The sequence below is a fragment of the Halichoeres trimaculatus genome, unplaced genomic scaffold (assembly GCF_033239565.1).
Source record: "Halichoeres trimaculatus isolate MK-OKI-2021-1 unplaced genomic scaffold, fHalTri1.1 fHalTri1_scaffold_5, whole genome shotgun sequence".
Lineage (NCBI taxonomy): Eukaryota > Metazoa > Chordata > Actinopteri > Labriformes > Labridae > Halichoeres > Halichoeres trimaculatus.
Window position 1 is genome coordinate 13,218,768 of NW_027437183.1, and position 27,989 is coordinate 13,246,756.

Consider the following 27,989-nt stretch of genomic DNA (forward strand, 5'->3'; position numbering starts at 1 on the left):
ACAAGTAACACACAAATAGAAGTTTGTGCATCTGGAAGTTTCCACATTTGCAGATGTTATACTATGCTGCCACATGGGGTCACCTTGATACTGTGTTTTATATACCCTAACACCTGAAGCAAGCACTGGCTGAAATAACAACCAAATCCATTTTTAAAGTATGGTTTTATTTAAAAGTCTGGTTCTGTGTGCTTTAAGCAAATGTTTTGATTGGATTATGAACATGAAGTGAACAAGGCCCCATTAGGACCACTGACATTTCATTACATGATTCAAACATAGTACAAAATAGTTAAAAAATACAAACTGGGTATATCAAATGTCAACATATTTACAATCTTGAAATACAGGAGCTAAAAAGCTTCACAAGTAAGACGAGCCATTGGATGGAGGTATAAATGTACACAGTATCATATCTTTTGGTGGACAGCCAAGAGTCGGGCTATATTCCAACCTCTTGGACAAAATCATCTCAAAATGTTTTTAACTGTGAATCTTTGTCTGATAATGTCAGACGACTCTGATTCACATGCCAGTCTGTGAGAGTTGCTACTGCATGCTTTGATAAGAAGGAACAAGGCAATGATTGGAACTGTTTCATGATGTGTTAATTAAAAATATAAAAACCAAAGTGCCTTAAGAGCCATAAAACTTGTAATCAAACAATTCAATAATGATTTAAATGTCACATTATGTTTGCTCTAACAGTTTACTAAAATTAAAAATCCATTAACAGTGGTTTTTGCTGTGCAGAATTTGGATTCCTCCAAAATTCCTCCAGTTTCCAGATCAATGGGCTCACCGAAGAATAGGAGCTCTAGCCTTGGGTATGGAGTGACTGAAAAACAAAACATCAGCATTAGTGATTGGGCTTTGGATGAAGCTGCTCAATAATATAAAACACTTTAAGACTTTGCAAGTCCAAAAGAAAGTAGAGATAGATACCATAGCTTGGAAAATCGAAGTGTTTGCAAAGAGCTGCGAGCTTTACGTCCTCTGGAGACAGTGCGTCTGTAGCATGGAAGAGACACAAGAGAGAAGGAAAAAGAAAGCAGACATAGAACGTTAAGAATTAGCAGAAGCAATGAATGCAGAAACACCCCCAGAGTGAAGCTCAGGGCAGAGAGAGAAGACAGTGAGCAGCAGTAGAGCCCAGAGGAGTTATAGCCAGTCATACACAGAAACCTCCAGTTCTCAGAGGCCATGCAAGGAAAGCTACCGAGACAGGCAGCAGCCAGACTAAAGGGAGATGCAGATTTGTTTCACAGTGGCTCAGGTTTACCGAGTGTTAGTCCAGGAAGGACAATTTCAGATGTGTCTGTGGAAATATGTCAACAATAAGGCTGAGTTGCACCATCATGGCTTCTTAAGAGAATAAAGCTAGAAGGCTACTGCTTTATTTATTGTCAAGATAACTACTGCCAAACCAGTGTTCTATTTGTAGTTTTGTTTGAGATTTTTTCAGTAATCTGATGTATAATGTTAAGATGAGCCTTGCCTGATAAATCAGTATGACTAAAAGTTAAATCTGGATTTAACTGTTCCAGTTCCTCAAAACATCCTACTGAAAATTGTTTCTGTATGAACCATAAATAGATTTTAAGATTCAGACCATATTGATGCATCCCAGCCTGTGTGTGTGGACTGATTGTAAAAGAAATGCCGTGTTGAGCTTAGAAAGAGAAGGGACAGAGCTGCTGAGCTTTTGGACTTGGACAGGATCTACACAGGCACCTGTGTTATTAGAAGTAACACAGATCTGATTTAAATTGAAATGTTTTAACTTGTGCACTCATGCAGCTCCAGTCTGTGTACGGCTCAGAGTGTGTCTTAGGGAGCTTGCCTGTAGGTGGACCTGTGCCATGTTTAAGTTGCTGATAGGGTTTGCTGTGGTACTGGCTGTGTCTCTATGGCTGCTGCATGGCTCACAACACACTGGGTCTCTGTCGCCAGCCACTACATGCAAGTTTCCTAGAGACCTGACCAGTCTGGTGTGGCACAGGGAGCTGGCAGAGAGAGGGGAAGCTGTTAATTGACTCCATGGGTGGCTATAGCCTCTCTGTTGCTCTTAACGGTGTCATCTTTACACATCCAACACACAAAAACAAGCTCATGGGTTATTGTTTTAACACAAAACTGAAGAGACAGTTAAAAATATTCTCCATCCTTTCAAACAGGGTTTCTCTTGATTTTCTACACACTGAACTTTATTTTAGCCTGTCATCAGCAACAGAAAGAAAACACTAAACCCACCCCCACACCCCCAGGTACTGGAGTTTATCTGTATCATCATTGACTTCTGAGAATTAAATCCAACCACTGACCTTCCTCCTCTGGCTGGCAGAGAGGTTCTGCTCCTCTTCCTGCTGTCAGAGTGGTCAGACGGAGCCAGAGGGGTGACGCCGGCCTTACAGCCCTGAACACTGGCCTGCAGGATGACAGCGCTGCACAAGAGACAGATGTCATGAATTGGTCTGATGTCAAAGTGGATGTAGATATATTATACGTTACAACAGAAAGAAGTTTACCTCAAGGACTGTGATGATGACGACCTAGTGTGAATCTTATTTTCTTCTTGTCTGTGAAAACACAAGACAGTAAAAACGCATGAGAAATCTGCACGTACAAGATGTTAGAGCAGGTTGACAGGACAGAGTGGAGGCAGAGGTTGTATGGAGATGAGCTCTTAGAATCTGTGTGTTAGTCTTGTGCACGGATTACTGCAGCTTCAGCAGCCAGGTAGGATTAGTGAAGCCAGGCATTACTGAAAGCAGCCACAGGGTGGCAGTAACTGCAGAGGGGTCTATTTTTAATCACATATTCATCACTTCAAAGGGTTTACGATTCTGGCAGAGTTTGATTTTGACTGTTAACCACAGTCAACACAAAAAACAGTAAAGCATGATGCTTTAATATGACAGGATGATGGCAACAAAAAGACAAAATCAGAATGTAGAAGACTAAAACAGTGACATGAATAAAACAGGAGCCTCTGATGTTGTATGGGGCGGGCTCTGCTCATCAGCTTAAGTTAACTGTGCTTGCAGGAAGGGCATAATCATCAGGATTAAATGGTTCTGAAAAGTTCTGATTCGGGTTGGGGATTGAAAAATAAAGAGACTGGGGGCTCACTTACAGTCTTCTCAGTTAGAGCTCCAGAAGGGGGGCAGGACAGGTTTTTTTGGGCGGCAGAGCTCATTGAAATCCTAACCCGTCTATACAGAAATGCAGGATGGAAGAGGGGAAGCCATACACAATCCACCACAGGGCAAGGCTACACAGGGAGGAGAGCAGCATGGCTACCAGCCATCTGAAAGGAGGACAAATCCAACAACAAGAGCAAACCAAAAGAAAGAGGGGAAAAAAGAAAGGAGAGACAAGAGACGTCCAGGCAGGACACAAAGCCTCTGATGTTCTGCTTTTCCACTGGGACTGGATTAGATGAAATACCTTTCATAGAGCGCCAGTCAGCAAGTTTTTGTCCTTCACTGGCTTTGAAGTGTTAGCACTCTGCTCTGTACTAAGAAGCTGAGGGATGTGGGAGTTTTGAAGTATGTAGTGATGAATGAGCTTTCAAAAAGGACTAATAATACACTGACTAATAAAACTTTTCTACACAAACTTTTGAAAAGTGAAGAGGGATCAAAAAGCAGCACAAAGCGTGGCAGATGTATATGGTTGGCTAAAATTTAACTGGATACCTTAAGCAGAAATAATATCTGACTTTATAAATGTATTTAAAAACATACTCTGGCGTACCTGCATGGATAATGCAGTGATATGTTCATTAATATGCACTGTCCCTTTAACTTACCAACTAAATGAATATGCTTTCAAGCTCTACTTTGTACTTCTTTCACATTTAGACGTCAAATATTACAGACACTGAGTGTGGGGTAAATCTGGGGATTGATTTGAAACACTGAAGAAAGTGACATATCAAACTCAGCTCTGATGGTGTGTATTCACTGATCCAGTCACAGAAAGCAATGGAAAAACAACAGGCCATTGACAATGAACCCGGGCCCACATTAACAACATGTTAGACACAAACAAAGATCAAACATAGAGGCATGTCCATGCGTGCATGTCCAAAGGTTTCATGCCTGTTGCCATGCATGAAAAGGCAGAAAAGACAGAAACTTTTCCTCCTGGTTTAATTGTTTGAGGAATTCAACATGCATGTCAGTGTTACAAAATAAAACAAACAGTGGAGCCAGATGGTGAATTAAGCTGGAAGTTAGATGTTTGTGTAGCAATGCATTGACTGATAAGTATGAGGAAATCTCCCTTCTGGATCAACTCTTCTTCTGTTTCTTAATCCTGTTCTGTGTTTGAGCTCAGATAATGTAGAAAGTTTAAACTGCAATTTGTATTTATGAAAAGACCCGTCTATTGATCATTCAGAAAAATTATAATTGCATTTTTTCAAAAACACTCATAACTGTAGTGGTTGAAAGGCACATTTTTGAAACCTAGTATAACTATTTTTTAACAGCTCTAAAATCATGTATGCAAGCCAAGCACTAAAGTAGTAAATTAAACTAACCAGATCTCAGATGAAACTCTGATTAGTTGAATCACTCTTGCTGTGTTGAACATGTACAGTACGCTCAACGTGAGAGTGTCACTGTACCTCTAAGAGTATCTCAGAGAAGCCTGGTATCAAAGCAGAACAGCTCAGTGAGTCCATGAGAGGCAGATAATGAAAGGCGTGTCAAATGTATAGCATCCATTAAGTGCATATCCACTTCACACCGGAGTCATCCAAGGACAGAAATAAAAGACAGAAAGAAAAAACAACAACTTCAAGTCAGCCATACCATTCTCTGGCACAGCAACCATTATCTACAGGAAGAGGATGTCAGCTCAAAAGGAAGTGACGTGCACTTACCTCCATCATACAAAACCTCACATCCTCTCCCCCTGTCTTTCTCTCTCTGTCTGTCTCTCTCTGCCTCTCTGCTATCTTTTCAACGGCAGGCAACACATCGGCCACACCGTGCCCATGAGGTTGCAGCAGAACACTACCACCTGCCTGACACGGGACAACAAAAGCCAAAGCCATATGGGTACATTTGGCATAGGCTGGTCAACCATTCTCAGCATGCTGATACACAACCTTCCTCAGCTTGATTTACATAGGCACAGACGTGATGGACTGCAGTGATTCTTACATCGTAACAGGGCCTGAGATGGGATTTGGAAGGGGGAAAAAAAAACAACAAGCAATGTTGTATGCTTGTTTCTCACATAAATACACAAAAAAAGTCATCTGAATCTGATAGTGACGCGTTTCCACTCCATGCATCATTTTTTATTCCTGGCAACTAAATTTAGCCTTGATTTGAGATGTAATTTCACTCAGGGATGTTTTTGTTTAACACCTTTTAGACACATGGGGTTTAATTACTGCATCTGCAAACAGAGAAGTCTTTCCTTTAATCGTGTTGATCTGATGTTGTGTCTTCATTGATTCACAAGCTGTAACATCACTAATGGATCTGGACTGTGAACAAATCTTAAATTGTGTCATATCCTGCACTTACTTAACCCAATGAACCACCTATTCAGGTTCTGTTTGTGTCAACCAGTTTAGTATCCCAGTGTCATATGGCCTTATCTTTTTCCCAAAAAACTAATTTTCCTGAATGAAAATCTCCTTGACTTCCACATCCTTTGTGCCACTGTAAATCCAGCCTTAAAAGCTTTTCCTTCTGAGAGGTTATGTATCAGGTAACTCCACCCCAGCCTTTACAAGATCTTTATCACTCGACCTGCTGTGTTATAAAATGTGCCCTACTCTTGACTATAGTTCAAGTCCATGCCTCATCAAAATTAGATGAAAGTAGATGAAAATTTGCTTTACCCTTGATCTGCATGTGAAAACAAATTAAAACAAAAGAACCAGAAAGGGAAAAAATAAGCTGGAATATTTCACAGGATACTTCTTTGTTTTTCTTATCACATGGATTATGGTATTAGGATGAAATGGTCGAAGTTCATGTATGATAAAGCAGCTCTAATAGGTAAGCCATGACTAAAATCTTACACAAAAACATATACATATATATAGAAGCTCATCTGGGGATTTTTTTTTTAAATAACTTCCAAAAAGTTCCCTTCCTGCTGTTATTTTTCCAAAGCACAACTGTGCATGTAATGCCTCTTATTTTTCATAATTACCAACAGACTGGCATTATGTATGAGACCTGCAGGAAGCCTTGATACTTACGTTAATGAACCTGTGGATGATCTGGCCTGCCTCTTGCTCTTCAGTGCTCGCAGTTTATCACCTTGTGTAAGACCATTCCTCTCTTCTTCATCATTATACTGTAGAACAAATACAACATCTTTTAACAGGCAAGATTGAGAAAGTGCTTTGAATCTGTTTTTGTATAATGCAACCAAAATTATGGCTAACTGAAAGTGAAATCCTCACCAGATCCACTTCTTCCTTCTTTGACGTTCTGTTCTTGTTGCTCCCATTAATAGTGATGTCGTCCACTCCGGACAGGATCCTGGTCACAGCCATTTTTCCATTCTCTCGATCATTTAGCATCTTCTCCCGGAAAACATCCCCCTCTGCCCACAGGCTGTTCTGTTTTCTGATGTGCAACAATTCAACAAATAAACCATTAGATTACGCTATTTTAGAAATTATGTGCAAGTGGTTGCTGCTGATGTTATTCTGGAGTGGTTCAGTTTTGGGGGATGGAACAGAATTGTAAAGGTAAACTGATCAGATTTAGGTCACGTAGAAAAGTCTCAGCAAAGTTTTGAAGTCCAATTTATTTCCTTATTAAACTGTAACTCTATTTGCAACTGTGTTTCTGCTTTTTAATCTCAGAAAAAAAAACTGTAAAAACCGTGACATTTTGCAGAATTCGCCACAGTGAACACATACGCTTCAACAAAGTTCTGCTGGGGCCCAATGACAGACCCTGGTCTGCAAATCCGTATCCAGGCAATAGCCTCTGCAGCAGTCATGCGGTAATGTTTCATCATGTAGCATCCAATCAGAGTGCCAGTCCTCCCCAGGCCAGCTTGAAGGGAAAAGACAAAACACACATTAAGACACAAGTTATAATTGTAATAGAGTTCTACATCAGTCATACAGCAAAACTTTTAAATCAATCAGAGCTTACCTTTACAATGGACAGCAATGGCTCCTTCCGCGTTCTCACAGATGTTGAGGAACTTCCTGACGATGGAATCATTTGGTGTACTACCGTCCACAAAGAACAGATCATGATGTTCAAATCCAGACTCTGTGAACCGCCTCGCATCATACATCTTCTTGTTGAGTCTGATGACTGCTGTGATGTTGTGTTTCCTAAAGTACGGGATGTAGGCCTCAGGAGCGTGCAAAGGATACCCTGACAAAAGAGAAAAAACATTCCTCGCAATCAGACGATCTTGTCAGAGATAGTTTCAAAGAAAAGGATCTGAGAAAGGTTGAAGCACTAACCATTTTCTATTTTACTCTTTGGATGAGGCCCACTAAAAGCAAGAAACTTTCCTGGAATGATCCAGTTGAAGTCTCCGTTTTCTGCCCTCTCATAGTGCTCGTATTCCTCCACATCAAAGTTGGAGAAGTCGAGCCATCTATACTGCAGAGCCTGGTTAAATGTTTGACGGAGAGTTAATTTCATCAGGAGCATGACACAGCAAGAGTAAAAATAAATACACCTTATGATGATGTACCTTGTGAACAGCCCGGAGGCAGTCTAGGATGTTCAGATTGTACATGCAGGTTCCAAACGAGGCATCTCTGGAATACAAAATGTACCGACAATCATTAAAAGAAGAATCTGCTTCTTCACGTTAACTGAAGTGAATGTTTTGGATTCATCTCTGTCCCAATGTCTTCTTCTAGATCTTCTCATAAATATTTCATTTAATCCACTGTTTAAAAGTCTTAGCAAAACTTGAAAGTGCAAAAAGAGATTAGATGATTTTTTTTCTTTTGTTTGATTTAGTCTAAAGTTGTTGGGGGTGAGAAGTGCAATGTGAATGATTCCTTACTAAAATCTTCGCAATATTTCAGAAAGGTTGTTACTTGAAGATTATTTTGGTGCTGGTATGTTTACATTTGAAAAAAAAAAAAAAAAAAACTAAAAAAAAGGGGAAAAGTATAACTAAAAACTTTCCAAGGTTTTTTTTTCCTATTCTCAATTCATTTTTAAGTGAACGCAAAACCTATGCATGATACTAACTGGCGTCATTTACTGTGTTGATATTAGCTAAAAAGGTCAGACTGCTCAGAAAATGATTTCAATTTGTCATTCACTGAGGCGCAAAACAAACTGAAATTTAAACTACACCATGTTTTTCTTTTAACAGATAAACTTAGATCAACCCAGCTGAACTTAAGCAATTTCAAATGATAGTGATGACACCAAAATTTAACACTGCTCATGGCCATTGTTAGTTTGTTTAACAGAAACTCCAAGGTGACAGTGATTGTGTGTGACAACAGTGCCAAGTTACCTGAAAGGAATATAAGTTGAATTCCTTGACACCAGCAGACTGTAGGCCTCTTCCGGCAACATGTTCAGATTCATTACCTTGAAACACAAACACCAAATGAGTAGGTCCTTCTTTTAAACTTGGATGTAACATGTACATCTGTGAACCACTTACTGCATATGAGCCGATCAGATAGGCAGCATTGGCTTGTTTCTTCTGATCTCCGCAGGTGTAAAATATAATCTTCTTTCTTGAGATTGTAATGGACTGTAAATGAAATGACAGGTTATTTACTTATTTAACAAACAGTAACAGAATTATAGTTCACAAGCACGACACGCATGTATGGTCCTTTATATAACTGAAATTAAATTAGGTAGCTGAGTGGGTGGTGGGTGAATGCTGATATAAAGAATTCATATGCTGAGAGTCAGTTAAAGCAAACAATTTTAGCTGCCTCAATCTTTTCCTAATAGCCTTAAACATTACATCATGTGATAAAAATAGACACCCTGCCATGACTAAGAGGAACTAATGCTGTCAAAGTTACAAAATTTATCAGGAACATAAATCTGCTAGAAGCTGAGAAATGCACTCAAATGACCAAAGTACTAAAACCAAACATTATTTTCCCTGCTCCATGCAGGCATAACTACATATTGATTGACCCAGGTTTCACTCCCCATTCTCTCCAAGTAGTTCAATTAAGAGCAGCAGTTGACTTTTACCTTGAGCTTCTTTGTCAGCTTGCAACAGAAGCGATAAAACATGGCCAAGTTAAGGGGACCAAAGTCCGCATAGAAGCTGTAAGAGAGGAAGAAAGGGGTGGGAGGAGAGGGAGAGGGAAAAGAAGAAAGAGTGTCAGAGTGCCTATTTATGCATCAGTCAGGGTCTCTGGGGAAGTTTCACTGGAAAGATTCAGCTACATCAGACTGGACCGATAGAAACACTGACAGGGTGATGACTAAATCTGGAAGCATTTGATGCTGCAAGGAAAGGTCAGAACAGGACAAAATGCTGCAATGAGGACAAGTCTTTGGCTCCAAAGGTCAGCCATGTTTCATCCTGCAGCTTATTGAAACAGACGTGACCCCTGCTACAAACTGTACGACTGCAACTTAGGCTTTCACTTTAAAGTCGTTTGGGTTAGCTGGATTCATTCCAGCAGAGACGATTTTTTTTTTGTGTATTCCAATATGTGCATGAAAATACTCCAACTAATTATTTTCAAAACCCAAGTATGCTCTATAACTTTTGTTCTTTGTAGTCTGTTTGCACCGTGACATACTGCCACCAGTGCAACCTTTAAATGACCGCAACACATCAAAAAGCTGCACGCACTGTAGACCTTTTCAACGTATCTCTAGGAAGTCGTTGCAATAACGGGGGAAAGCACCATAAAAATCACCACATCCGTCAAACTAAGTCATCTCAGCATGAAAAAGTGCAAATAAACAACTTACTTTTCATATGCCAGCTCTTCATCTATGCAGAAACAGTGCCTCTCGGCAGTGCTCTTTATCTTCTGCTTCAGTATGGCGAAATATAACTGATCTGTAAGAGGGAGGAGGGGGTAGGGCGACAAAACACAGAGCCACTTACTTGTTTTTGCTATGTATACACACTTCTGTTGTCCCTCATTTCCCCTGCATCAGCACCTATTCGACTGCAACCAACCGTACTGTGCGATTTTAAGCAACTTACCTTTGACAAACTCAATACATCTTGAAGAAACATCGTCCGCAGTCATCTTGCCCACAGTTCTGAACATGATGTTTTAAAGGCAAACGTGCAAGGTTTATTTTCTTCACGGCGTAATTCGCATACTGTGTTAAACTCACAACAATACACGCGTAGAGATGCAAAAAGTAAATCAACAGCTGTATCTTCAAAACTTAAGGTCATAAAAACGTCCTTTGGACCTTATTAAGATCTTCGACACACGAAAGTTGGCACTCGGAGAGTGGAGAGTTTTCAACACAAGTGCGCACTCTGCTAAAAATGATATCCAACAGACTCCTCCCATGCACTATTCTACGAGACGCTATTGGCTGAGAGATATACAGGACACAACATGATTGGAGGAAAGTCCTGCCCGTCAAAGTCTACCGCGCCCATTTCAGTTTAAAGTTCTCTGTATTAGACACGTGATAGGCCCCGGGAACGTTGCCCAAGCGGTTGCTAGGACGATTCTTCAGCCAATCAAATTCACTTATTCCGAATGGATGACCCTCCTTCGTTCAGATTTGAGCTGCGTAGGGACAAGAACCAGGAAAACAGCATAAAGATTATGAAAATTAGCTCAAGAAGAGACTCACAGTGCGGCGATGGTGATATTTTCGGCGTCTGGGCTGTAATTCATTCTTGTATGTGCATATATTGAATTAAGAGACAACCGACTGGACGCGATGGGCAAACAAAGCGAAGTTCTGATGTAATTTATAGCTTTTCCAACACCAAATAACATAGCAAAACTTATATGCTAAATTAATCATTTTCTTTGAAGAATGTGAAAGTAAATCAAGTGAAGTAACAATCAAGAGACTGACATTGTCGCCATGTTAGGTCAAAACATGAAAAAGCACATCACTTTCACATACCCTGGTTATTTAAAAGGCAAGCACAGCCTCCCGAGAGCTTCTGCGCATATTTGCCAACTGGGCTTAAAGTTGACAGGGTTCATCCTGCAGACCCGCTTACCTGTTATCTCAATGTAAATATCTGAGTTTGGCGCCGCCTCCGAGCTGTTGTGAGTTGCACAGCGCTTTTTCCTCGACTCGGCTCGTCTCCTCTCGCTCTTGCGCTTCATTTTCTCCTCAGGGGCTGCACGGTGCACATTCCTGAACTGCTGCTGCCGCAACAGACTTCCACGGATCCTCAGTGCGAAGGCTTGTCCCCGTTTTGTTGCCGTATTATTTATGGCATGCCCGCTCCTGTGCTGCTGCTGATGAGCTGTGTGTTGTGTCAGCGAGGTACAGTTGTCTGCTCCAGCCTCTGTGGTGGTGACGTCTGTGAGCAGGGGCAGGTTTCTGCTTTCTGAATCCCCTGCATGTGACGTATCAGGATTAGATGTCCAGTGCCCACCCTTCACTGTTCAATTTCAGCAGCACTGTACAGGCCTAGATAACATGATGAGGATGTAGTCCAAAGTGCTGAAGGGATAAATCTTATGTGTATAAGATGTCAGTGTGTAACTGGGTTTAAATACCTGTGCGCTTCTCACTATTGAATATTACACATATTATACTTGTGTTTGTATGTGATTTATATGGTATCTTTGTTTATGTGCAGCCTCTTCTTCCTGTCAGTGTCTTCTTCAGTGCTTTCTTTTCCTTTATGTTTGGTTTAACCTTCCCCCTCTCCCTTTTTGTGTTATACCTGTGAGAGAGGTAGGTGTCCATTGTTAAAAGTTTTATCTTAATCCATGTTATTATTTATTTAGTGTGTACTTTTGTCACTTGTTGTATTTTAATGTGTTTATTTAACAGATTTTATTCTTGCTTCATTTGTAAGTCATTAGTAAGTCTGTTTAAGTAAGCTAGCTCAACAAAGGCATACTTTATTTTAACTGAAATATTGCCCTTTTTTATTCTATCCCCGTGGGAAAGGAGCAGGAGTAGGCAGCATTTCTGTCAAACATTGAGGTTCTGACTGTTTAACATACTGAAAAGAGCCACAAAGCCAGATCCTGGTGTCAGTCATCTTTGCCTATATATAATAAAATGAATAAAACACAATGAACAACCCCATACACAATGTGCAACAACCATTAAATCTAAACTATATGTTAGGAGCACAACACAAGGTCAACATAGCCAAGAAATTTCAGTTTGATTTATATACAAAATAATACACAATGTCAATAAAATGTGTATTGAAATGAGAGTTTTTGACACAGGCATTCCCAGTGATCAAGAAATGTTTAAGCATTCTACGAACCATACAATCATCTTCCAACTACACAACATTCATAAGTGCATCAGTCCATGTAAGACGATAAGATGTATCTGGTGACTTTTTTTCTCCCCAATCACTTAGACACCCATCAGTCAAATAAAAGTCAAAATACACCTCTAGGCTTTTTCTCCAGATTTGATCTCATCTCATAGTACTTAGCAAAACAAGTCTGCCTGAGTTACATTGTCTAGCACCTTTAGCACCATCAGCCCTTGAGATGCAGCTGTGAGCCTGTGTAAATTTAAACTGTAAGCTCAAATTTTGGCTTTGGTCACAGGTAAAAGTTCAACTGAGTGATATGGCCTCAAACTCTTCTGTTTGCAACCTGTCAGCATATCTAGTAATATACATCTACAACTCAACATATGTTACAATATCTGTGATATGGGTTGAACTGGACTTTCAGAGAGACCAACTGTCTACACATGGATGATCTTTGGTTTATCACTGAAGTCCAGAGTCTGTTGAACTCCAGCGAGCTGCAAGAGCCAATTTATGGGCATATGATCCAGGCGGTTTGTGTCAAAGTGGGAGAAATGAACTTGCGAGCCTGTGAAGTGAAGAAATAGTGAGGAATTTTTTTTTAAAAAGCTAAAAAATAATAAAGGTAAAGAGAGCTGAAGGACAGCTTACCTGGACCTGCAATGATGGCTCCACCCTGTTGATGCAGGTCACCCTGGAAGTCAAACAGAGGGCTCGTCATGGCCCTCCATATACTCTTCATTTGTCCCATAAACATCCCAGACTTCACATGGGGGCTAGGGTGAGCTAACAAACACACACAGTCAGATACACTTCTCCTGTATTGACTATGTGGGTTTCTATCAGGTCATGTCCTCACCTGAGTCTGTAAATATCTCTTCTCTCTTCATCCCCAGCTTTTGGTAAATATTCCTCTCGGGGTCAACATAAATTTCATAAGGATACCGAGTCAAAGAGCAAAATGGCTAGACAAGATTGGAAACTAGCATTAGCATAATATGAACAGAGGTAGGCTTTACAAATGACATGGAAATCCAGAAATGCATACCTGTATATGATGATGAGCAGACTGACCAATCACAACCAGCCTAACGTTGGCAACCTGCAACAGAGAAGTCATATTTTGTATTATCAAATCTCACTTACATAGCCATCACCAGGGTGTAATCATTGAGCTGTGTCAAATCTATGCTTCTAATAATACCAGACTGTGTTGAAAACTAAAACTAGGAGAAAATGTACTCAAAGTATCACATCATATGACAGAAAGTTATTGCTGTCAGAGTTTTTCCTCAGATATACTGTTTGGTAGTTAAATCTGCAGCAAAGCATCATATTTTCAAACATAATCACATTGCTGCCCAGTGTCTATAAAATACCAACATAGCTAAAAGTTTTCAGGATGTGATGTTCTAGGGGGTTTCTTATTAAAGCTTATTTGGCTCACAATGGGTTGGAAACTTTCTAAATCAATAATTTCCCATTATCCATAAAGAACCACACTTATTTGGTAAAAGTAACATTTTTTTGTAAAAAAACAAACAAACAAAAAAACAGCTGTGAAATAAATACATAAATAAATAAAAGAAATAGTTGTGATACAAAAGCAGGAGCATAGCTAGGGGGTATCCAGGGCTGGCTTAGGCCTCCTAAGCCCAAAACCCTAAACTGTCTGTAAACTACACGCTATTTGCATTGTAGGATGCAGGACATCAGCTTTAACTACTCCAGCTACATGGGTTGTGTTGCATTGGGGTGCTAAAGGTTTTCTTCCTTTAAATATAACACTTTTTTTGTCAGTACTTAAAATTGTAAAACAACATACACATTTATTTAAAAAGGCAAAATCACAAAGGAATAGTGGTACTAGTTATTGCGAATGACTTTAATTTCACAGTGGCAAAGTTTGCAAGTGCATTTTACTAGCCTTTTTTGAAAGACTAAATAAGAACAAATTTATTGTCTTTCAAAAAATTAAGTGTAGAAGATTGAAATAGTTACCCATTTTCGTATTTTTTTTTAAGATTAAAAACATATAAAAGGAAAATTAAACCTGTATGGGACTTTGGCACTATTTGTTAATGAAGACAGTTTGTGTGTAGACACAAAGGATCAGTAAAAGTAAAAATATAAACATTATTCTATTTAGTGCATTCATGCATTTGTCGGTTCACATATTATGCCATCCTGTAAGGATCAGTATTCAGGTAGGGCCAGCCCTATCAATAAAGTAGAGGCACATTCCTGGTTTCAAGAACATTACCATTTGAGATGTAAAGGATTTAGCAGCAAAAGTTAATATCTGAGAAATGTGAAAGTATCTCGAGTTTGGACTTTAAGTAACCTCTAACAGCATTAACAAAAATCAGAAACGTTTCTTTCTGATGCCCTTGCCTGAAATGTGTTGAAAGTCCTGGATAAGGCCTTACCTGAAGGGCTTCTCTGGGGATTTTGCTCAAATCATCCACATATTCTTTACAGCTATAGCACAGGAAATTCTACGAGACACACATGATAATGGTAAAAGTGATGAAGCTGTAGTGTAATGGTATATTACTCAACATTTACATTTTACTCTCATCTTGCGTCTCTTTCCACATTTCACCTATATTCACGAAGACCTCTTCATACTTCCATCATTGCCCACATGTGATGGTGTTGATTCTGTCCAGCCATTCTGAGCTCACCTGTTGCCTACTTTGATGGCCTCGTAACAGGCTAAAGCTACTAAACTTCAGCATCTTGTGATAATACGCAGCTTCAGGCAAGTTAGCCTGTGACTCATGATCAGTAGCTCAAGCCAAACAAAGATTTTTCGCATACCCGGACGAAAATTATCACCGATTTCCCGTCTTGATATAATTGCTTGAACGGAATTGAGACTCCATGTCGGTCGTAAATTAAACAATCTTCCACATCTTCAAGGTGAATATCGGCAACTGGAGTCCAAGTTTCCTGGTTTTCTTTAGAAACTTGTCGAGTTATTGGTGAAACAGTTTCAGCCATTTTTTCCTGAGGCTTCCCGAAGTCGCGCTGCTATTTTAGGAGGTTGCGTTCAGGGTGGAGGAGCTGGTGGCTGGAAATTTACGCCCATATGCTGTCAGTGTGTGTGGAGAGGGAGAGGGAGGGGGTGGCGGCCAGATATTCCAAAGTAACATAAAACTTAAGTAGTTAGCAATATCCTAACTCTGTTGCATCGTTTTTGCCCAACGCAGTTTTACTATTTATGATAATGCAACCAATGTGGATACAACACAAATCGTTGCTCAAATCACTCCATTAGTCCAAATGGCACATTTCCAAACAACAGAAGAGAAAAACATGCACTTTTTCAATTTGATTTGGTGGTTAAGCATACATTCGGACTTTTACAGAGGTGGAACCAGCTCCGTTGACTCTGGTGGCCAAACTTGGACACTGACTTGTTGTGAGTGGAGGTGTTCAGGCGTGGTGACCGAGTAACCTTGTGTTATCTCATCTCCTTCACTTCCTTTGATTTGAAATAAATCAAAATTTCATGGCTCGATGCGATATCATATTTTTTAAGAAAATCATATAAGTACTCTTAAAGAAGAATTTTGGCAACAGTGCCAAAAACAAACAAACAAATAATGATAATAAAAGTTAAAAACATTCTTCAGTGAAATGCCAAGACACTAATTGCAGCCTGCTGCGACACAGTCTTAATCAGATATTTTTGTGTAATCTCTCATTCTAGAAAAATAACATTCATGGCTTAGAATTTCACTGTGGCTATGGGGGTTTGTCAAATCTAAAAGTCCTCTGCTCCAGCCTCTGAGTCAGATTAAAGAAATTCTCCAAATCCACCTCTAAATCCCCCACTTGGAGATAACAGCGCCATTACCTGATTATCTGATCTGAAAGTAAAACTTCAACGGCAAATAAAAATGTACGGAGCTATTTCTGCATAGGGCTTCCGTACAAATGTAATAATGATAATGTCCAAGTGTCCAATCAACCAACCTGAACGAATTACGAATCGCCCTCGTCGGCTTCCCTCCCTCTGCCCTCTATGCGGAAGTGTTGTCCTAAAGAGCAGCAGATCCAGAGCTGCTGTTTGATAAACACTACGCTACTCCATTAGCAGCTTTTCCCCTGCTCCTGCCTCATCTTTTAGGACTTGTCAGCGCGCATCCAGACCGTGCAGCATTGTAGTATTATGCGAGCACCGTCCGGAGTGTGGGAGCACCGTGTGAAGTGGTGAGACTTTATGTTTCATGTTGTCTACTGAAGCTAACTTAGCATCTAGTGATGGAGCGAGCTAAGCTGGCAAAAAAACTGGGTTAGCAGCAGAACCGAGCCCCTTTTACTCCAAATTATCTCATAGATGTGTTGTGGACTTAATGCAAATGATGAACGCAAATATGCAAAGACGTCAGGTAACACAACCGTCACGTCAGTAGTGCATTGTGTATGTGTGTGTATGCTAAACAAATGACCACCTGTTCACTGTTTACATCTTGTCTGCAACTAGACGATGCATCGTTGACGTTTCCTTTCCACTCACATGAAAACAACAACAACCGTGCTTCCTATTCTCTAAATAGATGAGATTTGTTCTGGAGAGGATTCTTATCACTAATAAAAAATACAAGTGTTTCAGCCAAAAAAAAGTCAAACACGATTAAAAACCCCGCAGCTGTTTCGCTACGAAGTATACCTTGTGTTTCAATGATAGTGTTCAAAGATAGCACAGTCTTTCATTCTGATAAAAGGCTCGGACGTCGCTCTGCTTTCTAGTAATACTGTAGTGTACTATATGGGGGGAGGAGTGGCACGAGTGTTGGCTACCATCGGTCTATTTTCAGCACTATATACAGCATGTTCCCAACTGTTTCTGTACACATAGAGACATCCTGATTGTCCTTGACATATCGAGGATGTAAACACATCTTTTCTTGTTCTTTTTTGGCTGTTTATTCGTGTATCATTATGCATATTTAAGTTATTAGTTCTAGTAATTGTATCTCTGGTTAGTATTGATTGTGGCATAAAGGAGAGTCATATTTAATTTGAAGTAACAGTGTTGTTAAAATGAACTCCAGCCCTGTTATAACTTCGTTTGTGTGCAAATAAAATAAAAAAACTCATCATATTTCAGGATTTTATTTCTGAAATATTGGTGTCTTGGGACCTTTTTTTAACTTGTTGAAGCAAGTCTTTCCCTCAGGTGTTACACTGACTGGTGGCTTTATGAAATGTTATCATAATCTACATCCACGTTAAGGTTATGATGTACTGGCTGGACAAGTAGGGTTTTTGCTGAGCATATAAAGCATCAAAGATACTTGGTGTTGTCACAAACTAGTTGAAAATGTTAAATGATCAAGATATTTCAGATAATAATTAGTTGAGTTATCTGTCAAAGAAAACTGTTTCTTGTGTATCTTTGGAAAGTGTCACCTGTCCAGACTTAATTCTCATGTTCCATTGAAAAAAGTGCTTATTTTAACCCAGTTATTCATTCATCAGCTATATTATCAGTGTTTTCCCTTTGAGATAATGATCTCAAAAATGCAATAAGTCAGACTCTGATACATGTCATAAAATATTTTCTTTTGCTTCAGTAAAATGACAGTTCTGCTATTCTTTGTCCAAAAACTTCCTATTTGATTGCCTGTGTTAACACTATGAGGATCTGAATAAACAAGAGTGTTTTTAAAGTTAAGTTTTCCAAAAGTTCTGTTTTAGTATTAATAGGGCCGTTACGATGCTTACAATCACGTACAGTCCTGCTAAATCTTTGGAATATTGGTGTAAGGTATATTTATTAATGTGCTGTGTCCTATTCCAGAGTTTCCTTGAATCATCTATATGGGCCATCTTCTCTCGAAAAATGGTTACCGCCTGAAGAAGAGGACACGCAAGTTGCATCATAGGAAGAAGAAGAAGAGGAACTGTTTCCTGCAGCTGCCTTGCATGCTCTGCTTCATCGTCCACGGCAACAGCAGCAGCGGTCTTGAAGACGACAGTGACCATTTAGAGGCAAGTGTCAACGGCAGTGGCTGCCATCACAGCAGCATCACAGGAATCAGCGTTCCTGGTGTGGGTGGTGTGGGGATAGGAGCAGCGGCTGCCTCAAAGCTTGCTGAGCGATACGCATCTCTTGCATCTCCTGAGGACTGCTCCAAGTTCCTGCTGTCACCTCGGGACTTGGCTATCTGGGAGGGTCAAGGGAGGAGCCTTTTATCAGCTGTTCCTGCAAAGCTGATCCCACCACCAGCACTGTTCCGAACTGCTGGGGTTTCTGTGACTGTGCCCATACCTGTGCCTGTGCCCGTGTCTGGCTGCACCAGTGACCACACTGAGATGGTAAGGAGCTGGAAAGATGCAGCGGCATTTGAAACAAATTTTTCTTGTTAATATGTCACATTATACTGGCTGCCAATTTTACAGAAAAAGAATAATCATGTTCTCATTTTTAAATTTCTCTCAGTACAATCGGAAACTTCCAAAGGGATTGACTGCTTACATCATACAGATGTTTTTTAGGAAGTAATTATGCACTCAAAGCAACAGACCTTTCAATTTGATATCTTAGAGTGTGTTTTAAATCTATGTTTCTCTGTTATGTCAGAAAGTCCACTAGAGAAAGACTGCTTCTAACTAACTGATATGGTGTATGTGTGTCTCTGGGTGCAGGTGTGCAAGAGGAAGTGCTCAGAGGTGCAGAGGTGCACCCCCTGCAAGCAGCCCCGCTGCTCCTTCGCTGCCCCTGATGGAGGGCTGGAGAACGGAGGAGTGGCAGGAGGTGGGGGAGAAGCTGCCTCAAACTCTGAAACTGGCCATTGCCACCTTCCCCTCTGTCCACTTCCCTCCTCCTCCACTTCCTCCTCTTCCTCATCTGCCTCCTCCTCATCACCTGCTGATGGCTGCTGTGGGTTGGGTCTTCATGCCGATTTGCCCCAAAACTCAGACTCATCCCCCTGCTGCTTGCACCAATATGACGACTCCCAGGCGAGAAGTTCTGAAGCTGCTGACCACTTAAGTATCAACCACCTGCCTTCCTCCATCCTTCTCAAGGTCAGAGTTCGTGTTAGGGTTTTTTTCTTTTGATTTGCCACTGAGGTTTTGCAGAATGACTTTCACTAAACTGGAAAATTTGGCACACCAAATTTATTTAACTTCATGCGTTTCTTTATGTTTTCTGTCTTGCAGGTGCTTTCCCACTTGACCGTGAAGGAGCGCTGTTTATGTGCCTCTCTGGTTTGTAAGTACTGGAGGGATCTCTGCTTGGACTTCCAGTTCTGGAAGCAAATTGATCTCAGTGGCCTACAGCAAGTAAGCACATGAAAAAATGCAGTTTTTACTTTACTTTACTTACTTTACTTCAAATTTTGTATTTCACGCATGTGGCACCTGAGTACATTTTCCATTAACCTACACACTATTGTTTTGTTTGACTTTTCCCTCTCACTGGGTTTCTGTGTTCCCAGGTGACTGACGATCTCCTGGTGAAAATAGCCTCCCGGAGGCAGAATGTGACAGAGATTAACATCTCTGACTGCAGAGGTGTCCATGACCATGGCGTGTCCTCCCTGGCTTCTCACTGTCCGGGCCTGCAGAAGTACACAGCATACCGCTGCAAACAGCTCGGTGACTCGTCTCTGTCCAATTTGGCTAAATATTGCCCTCTGCTGGTGAAGGTGCATGTGGGCAACCAGGACAAACTAACAGATGAAGCTCTAAAAAAGGTTTGCACTGCAAAATAGAGTGGAGACAGAAAAGAAGGTTTCTGGAGTTGAAAAATGAATATAACCAATTGTTTTCTCTTTTTTTCCCCTTCAGCTGGGAGAGCACTGCAGTGAGTTGAAGGACGTCCACTTGGGTCAGTGCTACGGTATCTCAGATGATGGCATGGTTGCCTTGGCCAGAGGTTGCCGTAAACTCCAGAGACTCTACTTACAAGAGAACAAAATGGTCAGTCCAGCATGTTTTTTTTAATCTTTTTGCTTCACTTCTGCTCATAAAAACCTGGGAGTCTTTGTGGATTTGTCTCTTGCTCTCCACTGGCACTCCTTTTTTTGCGAGCTAGCATGACTTATAATGTAATGTTACTAGAAATTTGTCTGGGATGGTTCCTTTGTATTGGCCTTGGACTTTTGGTAAACAATTCATGTACTAACACAGTGTAGGTTTGTTGACGGCTCTTTGAGTTTCTGGATCACATGTTGTTTGGGACCAGGCCTGCTGTTGCTCTGATCTTCCTCGTTTTTGACCTGATTTTCTCTCAAACAAACTACAAATATGGCTGGAAATATTACATACTATTTATTCTGTCTCAGGCTCTCCTATTGCAAGACCGACTTAATAAAGAGCATACAGGGCTCTGGCAGAGTCATAACAAAGCTCCTCAGATAATTTGAATCTTATGCACCAAAGTTGTCATTAAGAGTCCATCAAGCTTTTTTTTCTGGTTGTTTTTGGCTTGTATGGTAGTTAATAACAAAATGTTTATGGTTGTTAAACATACAAAAATATCTGCTCTAAAGAACCAATGTTTGATTAAAGTTTTGGTTGGTCTTCATGGTGACCCAGCTGGCTACGCTGCCGAGTCTACTGTCAGATTCCTCTTTCTTGTGATGTTGTTGTATCTCAAGTCCTCACAGATGTTGCACTGCACACCTGATGCTGCTCCAGTCCATGGTTGTTCAGATCTCAGGTTTAGATTGGGGATATGTATTTTATATAATCATAATTAGCACTAGATGTCACTGTTTTGTTCAAATTTCTGAATCAGTGCACTAATGTTTAGCTGTAAACACATCAACATGTCTTCTTTCAGCTGAATTTGTCATCATATCGGAGAACATAAATCATCTGGTCTGCCTGTTTCAAAGCCTCTTTAAAGATCCTCCTTTTCTCACTAATGCTTCTGCTCTTTTCCCGCTAATTTTTCTCTGCCGCCTGTGAGTAATCATGACCTTGATGAATTAGTCCGCTTAAAGTTGTTAACAAAAGCTCAGTTTGTTAAAACCCCATTCATCAACCTAATAGTATATGAAATTAGCGATTACCTCTGGGTGAGAGATTAATATCGCTGCAGATAACATTTCAGTGCAGCAGTATCAGTTTCAGACAGTCATTTTTCAGACGTGAAGCAGTCGCAGTTATTTTAGCTTCCTGTCGTTAGGGTGCAGAGAAATGGGCTGAGCTTATGTGGGAATTGTTTTGTCTAGGTGCTCGTGCTGCTTGGCCTGAAATTGTCCGGAATTAAGATGACCCAAAAAGACCTCCACGGAGGTCATTTATTCTCTCTGACAGCTCGTAATCCTAACCCAGGCTCTCCCTCCCAACTTCTTAAAAAGTAAAAACATCTTCACTCTGAGTGGTTTTCATTAATCTCAGAATGAGTGCAGACTAAGATGTTGGCACCACGAGAGCCAAAGATATGCTTAAAACTTGAAGATGTCAAGATTTTGTACTTCATCACACTTGTATGCCAAACTATACAAGTCTTTGTGAATATTCAGTGACAAATAAAAAATTAAACATGTGACTTTTCTATTTATACTATCGAGGGTCTCGTTTTAGCCCAGTTCAGCTGTTTATAAACTACATAAAAGGCTTTTTCAGCAGTGAGAAGAAAAAAACAGACTTTTCTGAAGAGTTTATGCAAAAAAAATGAATCGCAGGATACTTCTGGGATTACTACAGTGTGAGCTGAACCTTTGTTCGCTTTGCAAATTGATCCAGGAAACAGCATGGAGATGGGCCTTTTAGGTTTTTAGTGCGTTGTAAATCGTGCAGTCATGGGTTGGTACAGTGAAAGCCTCTCTCCTCTCCTCCGCTTGCTTCCTCTCTCTGCTGCCTTTTGTGATACAAGGATCCTGTCTCTGTCTCTCCTAATCAATCACAGATGAAGATGAGCCTCTCTCTCGCTCTGATCTGCCCTCTCTTTTTTTTCTCCTCCTCCTCCTCCTCGAAAATTGAATAATTGAATTGCTGCAGGATGCTTCTGTGTGGTCTTTCACTCGCCTTCTTGCCTTTTTCTTTCCCTGCCATGTGCTCACCCACACACATTTTTCCCTTTTCTTCCCTCCTTCTCGTCGTCTTAGTTGTGGTTCCAGATCCATGCTGTCGGGTCTTTTTCTCTGTGGATGGTTAAATAGGTTTAAGCGTTAGGCTGGGGAAATATTGAAGCAGTGTTTGCACAAACATTATCAGACGTAATTTCTGTCTTTTTCTCTAGTTAGTAAACCACAAATTGAAGCCACGATAGTTTAAGGCTTGGTTGAAAATTAAATCATTGGGAGGGTTTTTTAAACTTGAAGTGAACTGAGGTATGTGTTTGCTATGATGCAAGATGGGAAAATCTCTGTTTAATTGCAGCAGATGACGCCAACACATAACTTCATGTCATGAGAAGGGCACTGCAGTTATTTTCCAAAGACATAATAGATGAAAGCTGCAAACACAAAGCCGAGGATGTATCCAGAAGTGACGAGTGTGTGTGTGTGAATTTTGTTTACAGGTGACAAATTGACGCTTGCTCTTTCATCGCCTGTTAGCCCGCGGCCAAATCGGCCCAGGGCTACAGATAACCCTGGACTCAGAGCGAGTGTTTTATGAGAGGCAGGTGATTCTGGTGCTTCCGCGCCGCACTCCTTTTGACACTTACCCTGCATTCTGTATTGGCATTCATCCAGTATTTATGCCACAGTCGGTTATATTGCACCAGTTGCCTTTCAAGGCTCGTTTTCATCTTCTGAAGTGTTTTTTCTTTCTCCCTCTCCATTCATATTCTGTTCTCTCCCAGTACCTCGAAGGGCAAAAGCTCCAAGAATAGCAAATTCCCCTTTTCCTCATCTCTCTTCAATTTGCCGTAGGGGAGTAAAGACAACCCTGAAAGTTTGACTCTGAGCTCTGTCAGAGTACGAACTACCCAGTAGATGGATATAAGCTGCGAAATCCCCTCGTCACACATCTTTTCATGACGGTAACCGTGCTCCTACGTTCCGTCCAATTAAAGACACGTCAAAATCTGCAAACATTTCTGCAAGGGAAGCACTTTTCTACTTTCTTTTTCTCTCTTTCCAAAGAAAAAAACCTTTATCTGCTCTCTTGTCTTGTTAAAATCAAACAGTGTGCACTTAATTTTCCTGCAAGCTTCCTCCTCTGGCTCATCTCAAAGACATTGTCTCTGCCCACACACTCTCACTTTCCCTCTCTTTGGCTGATTATTTACAGTTTTAATGAGTGCAAAATGTGGAAATGTAAGTGGAATTGGAGATGACCTAACATAGATTACCATGTGGCCCCAATTAAGGTGTAATTACCACTCTGCATGTACAATCAGAGCTCCACTCCAGCACTCTCTTTCTTACTCTCACTTTGGCGTTTGGGATGGACAGGACGTGTTTGTCCGTGGAAAAACATGAAACACCTAAAAAAGACAAACTGTCAGGGTGAACAGTGTTTCTTGGCAAGTGTGCAGAGAATGAAGCTCTCTGATTGGCTGCCTGTCCGCCCAGCTTGTCAGTCATGTGTTTTTTTCTAGCGGGAGGAATGACAACAGGGCTCCAATCAAACATAATATCACTTTCAGATGTATATTGACACTAGCAGATTCAATTAGCAAGATTAGAGGGAGCACAGAGTCGTAGGAAATTAGAGTGATAGCTGCTAGCTATGACAGGACGGACATCTGTGACAGAAAGTAACACTGACACACACACAGGGGCCAGTAGTTTAAACAACACACGTGGACGCAGACTGAAATAACAGACTCACCTTTGGTGAAACTTTGGTTGTGTGTTTCACTCCAATAAGAGATAAAGGGAACTGCCTCGATCATTCACAGCAACACACACCTACACATGCCCGTCTCATGTTACAAGATGAACTTAGTGAGTTTAATGGCTGATGCTTAGGATTACTTCTGTTGCAGAGAGAAAAAAGCTTTGCTTCAGTGCAGATTTTTATGCTTTCAGGACATTGAAAAATGCCTTTGTACCAAAAATGACTGTTAGCCAAAATAAAAAAAAATTTTCCCCTACAAAAGGAGAAATAAGAGGCAAGAAAAGTGGTCGTACAGCATAGGGTTGGTTAAGGCCAGCTACACACTGGACTATTTTTAGTTCTTCAGTTTAGTATAAACCTTGGGAAACCACACTCAAAAAGGAATTTCTGACCTTTTTCAAAATCAATCCTTGAATCACACAGTGAATGATTCTTTGAGACCATTTGAGACAATGAGATCACACAGATGGTAACAGACATTACTTCAGAAATTAAACAAACATGGAGGCTGCATAACATAATCATTTGGTCTACTTGGCGTGCGTTCTGACATTCAGCAACAAAAATGAGAAAAAAAAGGTTAAATAATTCCATAAGCTTGTCTCCTTTGATTTTCATTTGGCTCTGGGTAAATGTTTGCTTACGTTCTCTGCCATACTCTTGAGCTGTGACATCCAGGAGTGACACTTTCAGGTCTGCTCCTCTCCTCATTGGTTATTGCAAGTATTCTGAATGAGGCAGTAAACACATAACCATAATTAATTTTCATGTTAAATTTAGGATTACAGATTTGGTATGATACCGATGCCTGATTTTTTTGGTTATCTTTCAATATTTTTTAAAAATATATATTTTTCAAAAATGTATGAGGTTTGAATTATGAGCGAGACGTTGATGTTAGGAACTGATAAAGGGTGAGTCTGCCCCCCTGGATGTTTTGGGAACTTGATCCTGCTGTTAGCAAGAAGTTTTAAAAGAAGCTATAAATATCTTTTCCCAAAATAGGGTCAGTCATGGGCTCCATAATTACATCACTAAACACACTCACTCACACTGTGCTGTTATCCTCTTGATTAACTAACAGGGTGTCCCATGTGTGCTTAACTGAAATTGATATACTTAGTTTCTCTGCTCATGGGTTGTCAGCATTTGAGGCGATGGTATGTCCCAATCAGGTTTTTTTGCCCCCATTTCCGAGTCAGAGTCAGAGTCATTTGATTTTGAGCATCTGCCGATACCAAGCCCTGATCCGATACATTACACTCCCAGCTGTAAGCTCCTGTCATGTCCTGCTTTGCTTTATGGCATTCAACCAATAGTGTTACTGCAGCAAAGTTATGTCATGCCCTGTATTGCTTCTGTGTGGAGTTGACTGTGTACCACCACATAATGGTAGTAAATACTAAGCTGTTATTTCTGATCGGGATGTAGTGTCTGATTCTGATCGAGTCTGTAATCATGTGACCATGTGATTTCTGATCACGTGATCTGATCAGGACATCCCTACATGTAACCCACCTGATCTGGTTTCAGATTCTCAAATTTGGGTTGATTCTTTGGTTTTGCTGGACTTTATGACCATAACAAAAAACTGGATCTCACTTTAGAGCTTCACAGTTCTTTCATCTAATATGCTAATAAAAAAGTTCATTTGCCTCAGTGCTCCTACCAAAATGTTTGGTGGTGTAATCATTAGCGGTAGTCAGTTTTGCCTTGAAGAAGTGAAAAGTGTGAATCATTTTGTCATCTGAATACTTTTTCTTTAGAGAGGATATCAAAAAGTTGTGCTTTTAGGTAATTTTCCTAAGTATCTGACTTATTATGGTATGGATGTTTGGTTTATTGTGTAGTTATCTCTGTGAATTATTCGGAGACCCTTTGTGTCCAACGATACAACTGCTTACATTCTCAGTATGTCGTCTAAGCTAAGAGCACATTCCTCTCTCGGATATCCTCCTCTTCATCGCTCTTTTGAAGTGCCTTCGTATCGATCTGTGTCCCCAAAAAGCTTCCCTGTGTGTGTGTGTGTGTGTGTGTGTGTGTGTGTGTATGTGTGTGTGTGTGTGTGTGTGTGTGTGTGTGTTTGTGTTTGTGTGAGTACGAGGTGGTTGCTGATCAGCCGCTGCCTGCAGAGTAATCAGATGCTTTAATGAGCACTGACTTTAACTTGGACAGCCGGCTGCACTCAGACCCAGACGTCGTCGATATGTTCCCTTCGCTGTCTGCCCGACAACAAAACAAGTTTCAGGAGCAGAAAAAGAAGGGAACAAAGGTAGAGCACTTGTGGAAATGTGATCCTGTGAGGCGTGCCCCTCAAGTGAATTTAACCTTGGCAGATTGTTTTTCTCTTTACAACATTTGTCCCCTCGTGAAAAACTTCAGCATAAACAATCTTTTGACTTAGTCTGTAACAGGTGAAGTCATGATTTAATGAAGTTATTATTCAAGTGCTATCTGCAGGCTAATTCTGTGGAAAGTGTTAAAATAGTTCAATAAAAGTGGATCAGTTAATGACTTTTTGTTTCTGAACTCTGACACAGCAACTGTAGAGCAGTTAAGACCGTGAAGCAGAAGTTATTTTTAAGATGTTTTTTGTTTTGTTAAGCTGTTATTGAGAAAAAATGATGAAACATACAGTGAGAAACAAGATTTGGGGATGGAGTAAAGTAGTAAATTTGGAGCTTTGTTAAAATCAAGTTTTATAATTTCACACTATTCCTCCGACAGGTTTTTTTTAACCCTTTAATTGATAACATGTGTGTTTGCTATTTTTGTTTTAGAGACATGGTGCAGTTTACTTTTCCTATAAGATGATTAATACACTATTAGAGTATTTTAATGTGAGATTTGACATTTGTTTGTGTCACTATCACACTTTTGTAATTTGGATAATTCAAATGAAATGTATTTTTCCTCACTATGCTCCTCGATAAAAGAAAGAGGACAGTAGCTCTGCATCTCACATCACGTCATACCAAAACAACAACATGAACAATAACAGGAGCCAGGCCTCATGTAGGCACCCAATTACTAAAGTGATTCATTGAGGACACAGGGGTCTGCACTACATCAGGGATTCCAGGTCTGTTGTTATTAGTTTCGACCTGCAGAGGGTGCAGTAGGACTGGAAAAGAACAGTTATTAAAGAGGCAGACAAATGCAGAAGAGTGTCTTCTTACACTTAGAGAGCGCATAAAGCTCCTCTTATATTGTTAGATGTGAAGAACATTATCCCATATTTGAGGAATGTTTGTTTTCTTGGAGTTTCTTTTCTAGAAGAAGGAAGAAGTATTTCAAAAGTGCTGAATTTGTGGGGGAATTGTGCTTTATGACCTGTTGATTCCTTTTGTGTAACTTCCTCATGAGCATATTTGAGTCTGTAAAGTGGTCGGCAGCTGTTTACTCTTTTCATGACTTGCAGTATGCAGTTTCTCCAAGAATATAAATACTGTTTAGACTGAAAAAAACCCTCACCTGTAGCTACAGAATCTGAATGGTCTCCTGTTGTAATACATAATCTGTTAGCGCTGCAGACGTTGTAGCGGCACTCATCTTCATGACGTTATCAAGCATTCGCCCACAGCTACCTGAGTATCTGGAAAAGCACAGAGGAATGTTAATGTGAATGTGACTTCCATTTCCAATCCCTCTCTGTTCATTGCTTACTCTGGCTGAGCACACAGAGGGGCTGCAGCCTGAGACGGGAGGTGAAGCTGAGATGAAACCCATATTTAATTTGATCTTTTTTACGCTTTAAACATGTTTTACTGGTGGATTGTGCTCTGGCTGTGCAAAATGAATCCTGCCTTCCAGCT

At 40.4% G+C, this 27,989-nt stretch overlaps 3 protein-coding genes across 8 annotated transcripts in view; 1 reads left to right on the top strand and 2 right to left on the bottom strand.

Annotated features, from left to right (window-relative positions):
- Positions 1 to 152: 152 nt before the first annotated feature.
- Positions 153 to 11,500, bottom strand: cdc14b (cell division cycle 14B). 6 transcript variants are annotated; one of them, XM_074669944.1, is made up of 16 exons: positions 11,173 to 11,500; positions 9,936 to 10,026; positions 9,201 to 9,276; positions 8,647 to 8,739; positions 8,494 to 8,570; positions 7,708 to 7,774; positions 7,472 to 7,622; positions 7,149 to 7,379; positions 6,908 to 7,046; positions 6,443 to 6,608; positions 6,236 to 6,333; positions 2,529 to 2,579; positions 2,325 to 2,444; positions 1,844 to 2,006; positions 946 to 1,011; positions 153 to 838 (listed from the first exon to the last, which is right to left on the bottom strand). In XM_074669944.1, exons 1-15 carry the CDS (start codon positions 11,279 to 11,281, stop codon positions 988 to 990), a joined length of 1,656 nt encoding a protein of 551 aa, XP_074526045.1. In that variant the 5' UTR covers positions 11,282 to 11,500; the 3' UTR covers positions 153 to 838; positions 946 to 987. The 6 variants fall into 6 exon arrangements, 4 of the variants coding, with proteins under 4 accessions (XP_074526045.1, XP_074526048.1, XP_074526047.1 ...); XM_074669947.1 differs by lacking the exon at positions 11,173 to 11,500 and adding an exon at positions 10,177 to 10,484; XM_074669946.1 differs by lacking the exon at positions 946 to 1,011.
- An 897-nt stretch (positions 11,501 to 12,397) lies between these two features.
- Positions 12,398 to 15,504, bottom strand: prxl2c (peroxiredoxin like 2C). The gene is made up of 6 exons (XM_074670766.1): positions 15,235 to 15,504; positions 14,841 to 14,909; positions 13,460 to 13,513; positions 13,271 to 13,376; positions 13,063 to 13,197; positions 12,398 to 12,979 (listed from the first exon to the last, which is right to left on the bottom strand). The coding sequence occupies exons 1-6, from the start codon at positions 15,415 to 15,417 to the stop codon at positions 12,849 to 12,851; spliced, it is 678 nt and encodes a 225-aa protein (XP_074526867.1). The 5' UTR covers positions 15,418 to 15,504; the 3' UTR covers positions 12,398 to 12,848.
- Positions 15,505 to 16,416: 912 nt separating this feature from the next.
- fbxl17 (F-box and leucine-rich repeat protein 17) overlaps positions 16,417 to 27,989 on the top strand; it is a 259,952-nt gene continuing 248,379 nt past the window's right edge. Inside the window, exons 1-6 of the mRNA XM_074671214.1 lie at positions 16,417 to 16,632; positions 18,227 to 18,744; positions 19,075 to 19,455; positions 19,591 to 19,713; positions 19,869 to 20,126; positions 20,221 to 20,352. Of these exons, the coding sequence (XP_074527315.1) occupies positions 18,247 to 18,744; positions 19,075 to 19,455; positions 19,591 to 19,713; positions 19,869 to 20,126; positions 20,221 to 20,352 (1,392 nt within the window). The 5' untranslated portion in view covers positions 16,417 to 16,632; positions 18,227 to 18,246. The remainder of the gene's footprint in view (positions 16,633 to 18,226; positions 18,745 to 19,074; positions 19,456 to 19,590; positions 19,714 to 19,868; positions 20,127 to 20,220; positions 20,353 to 27,989) is intronic.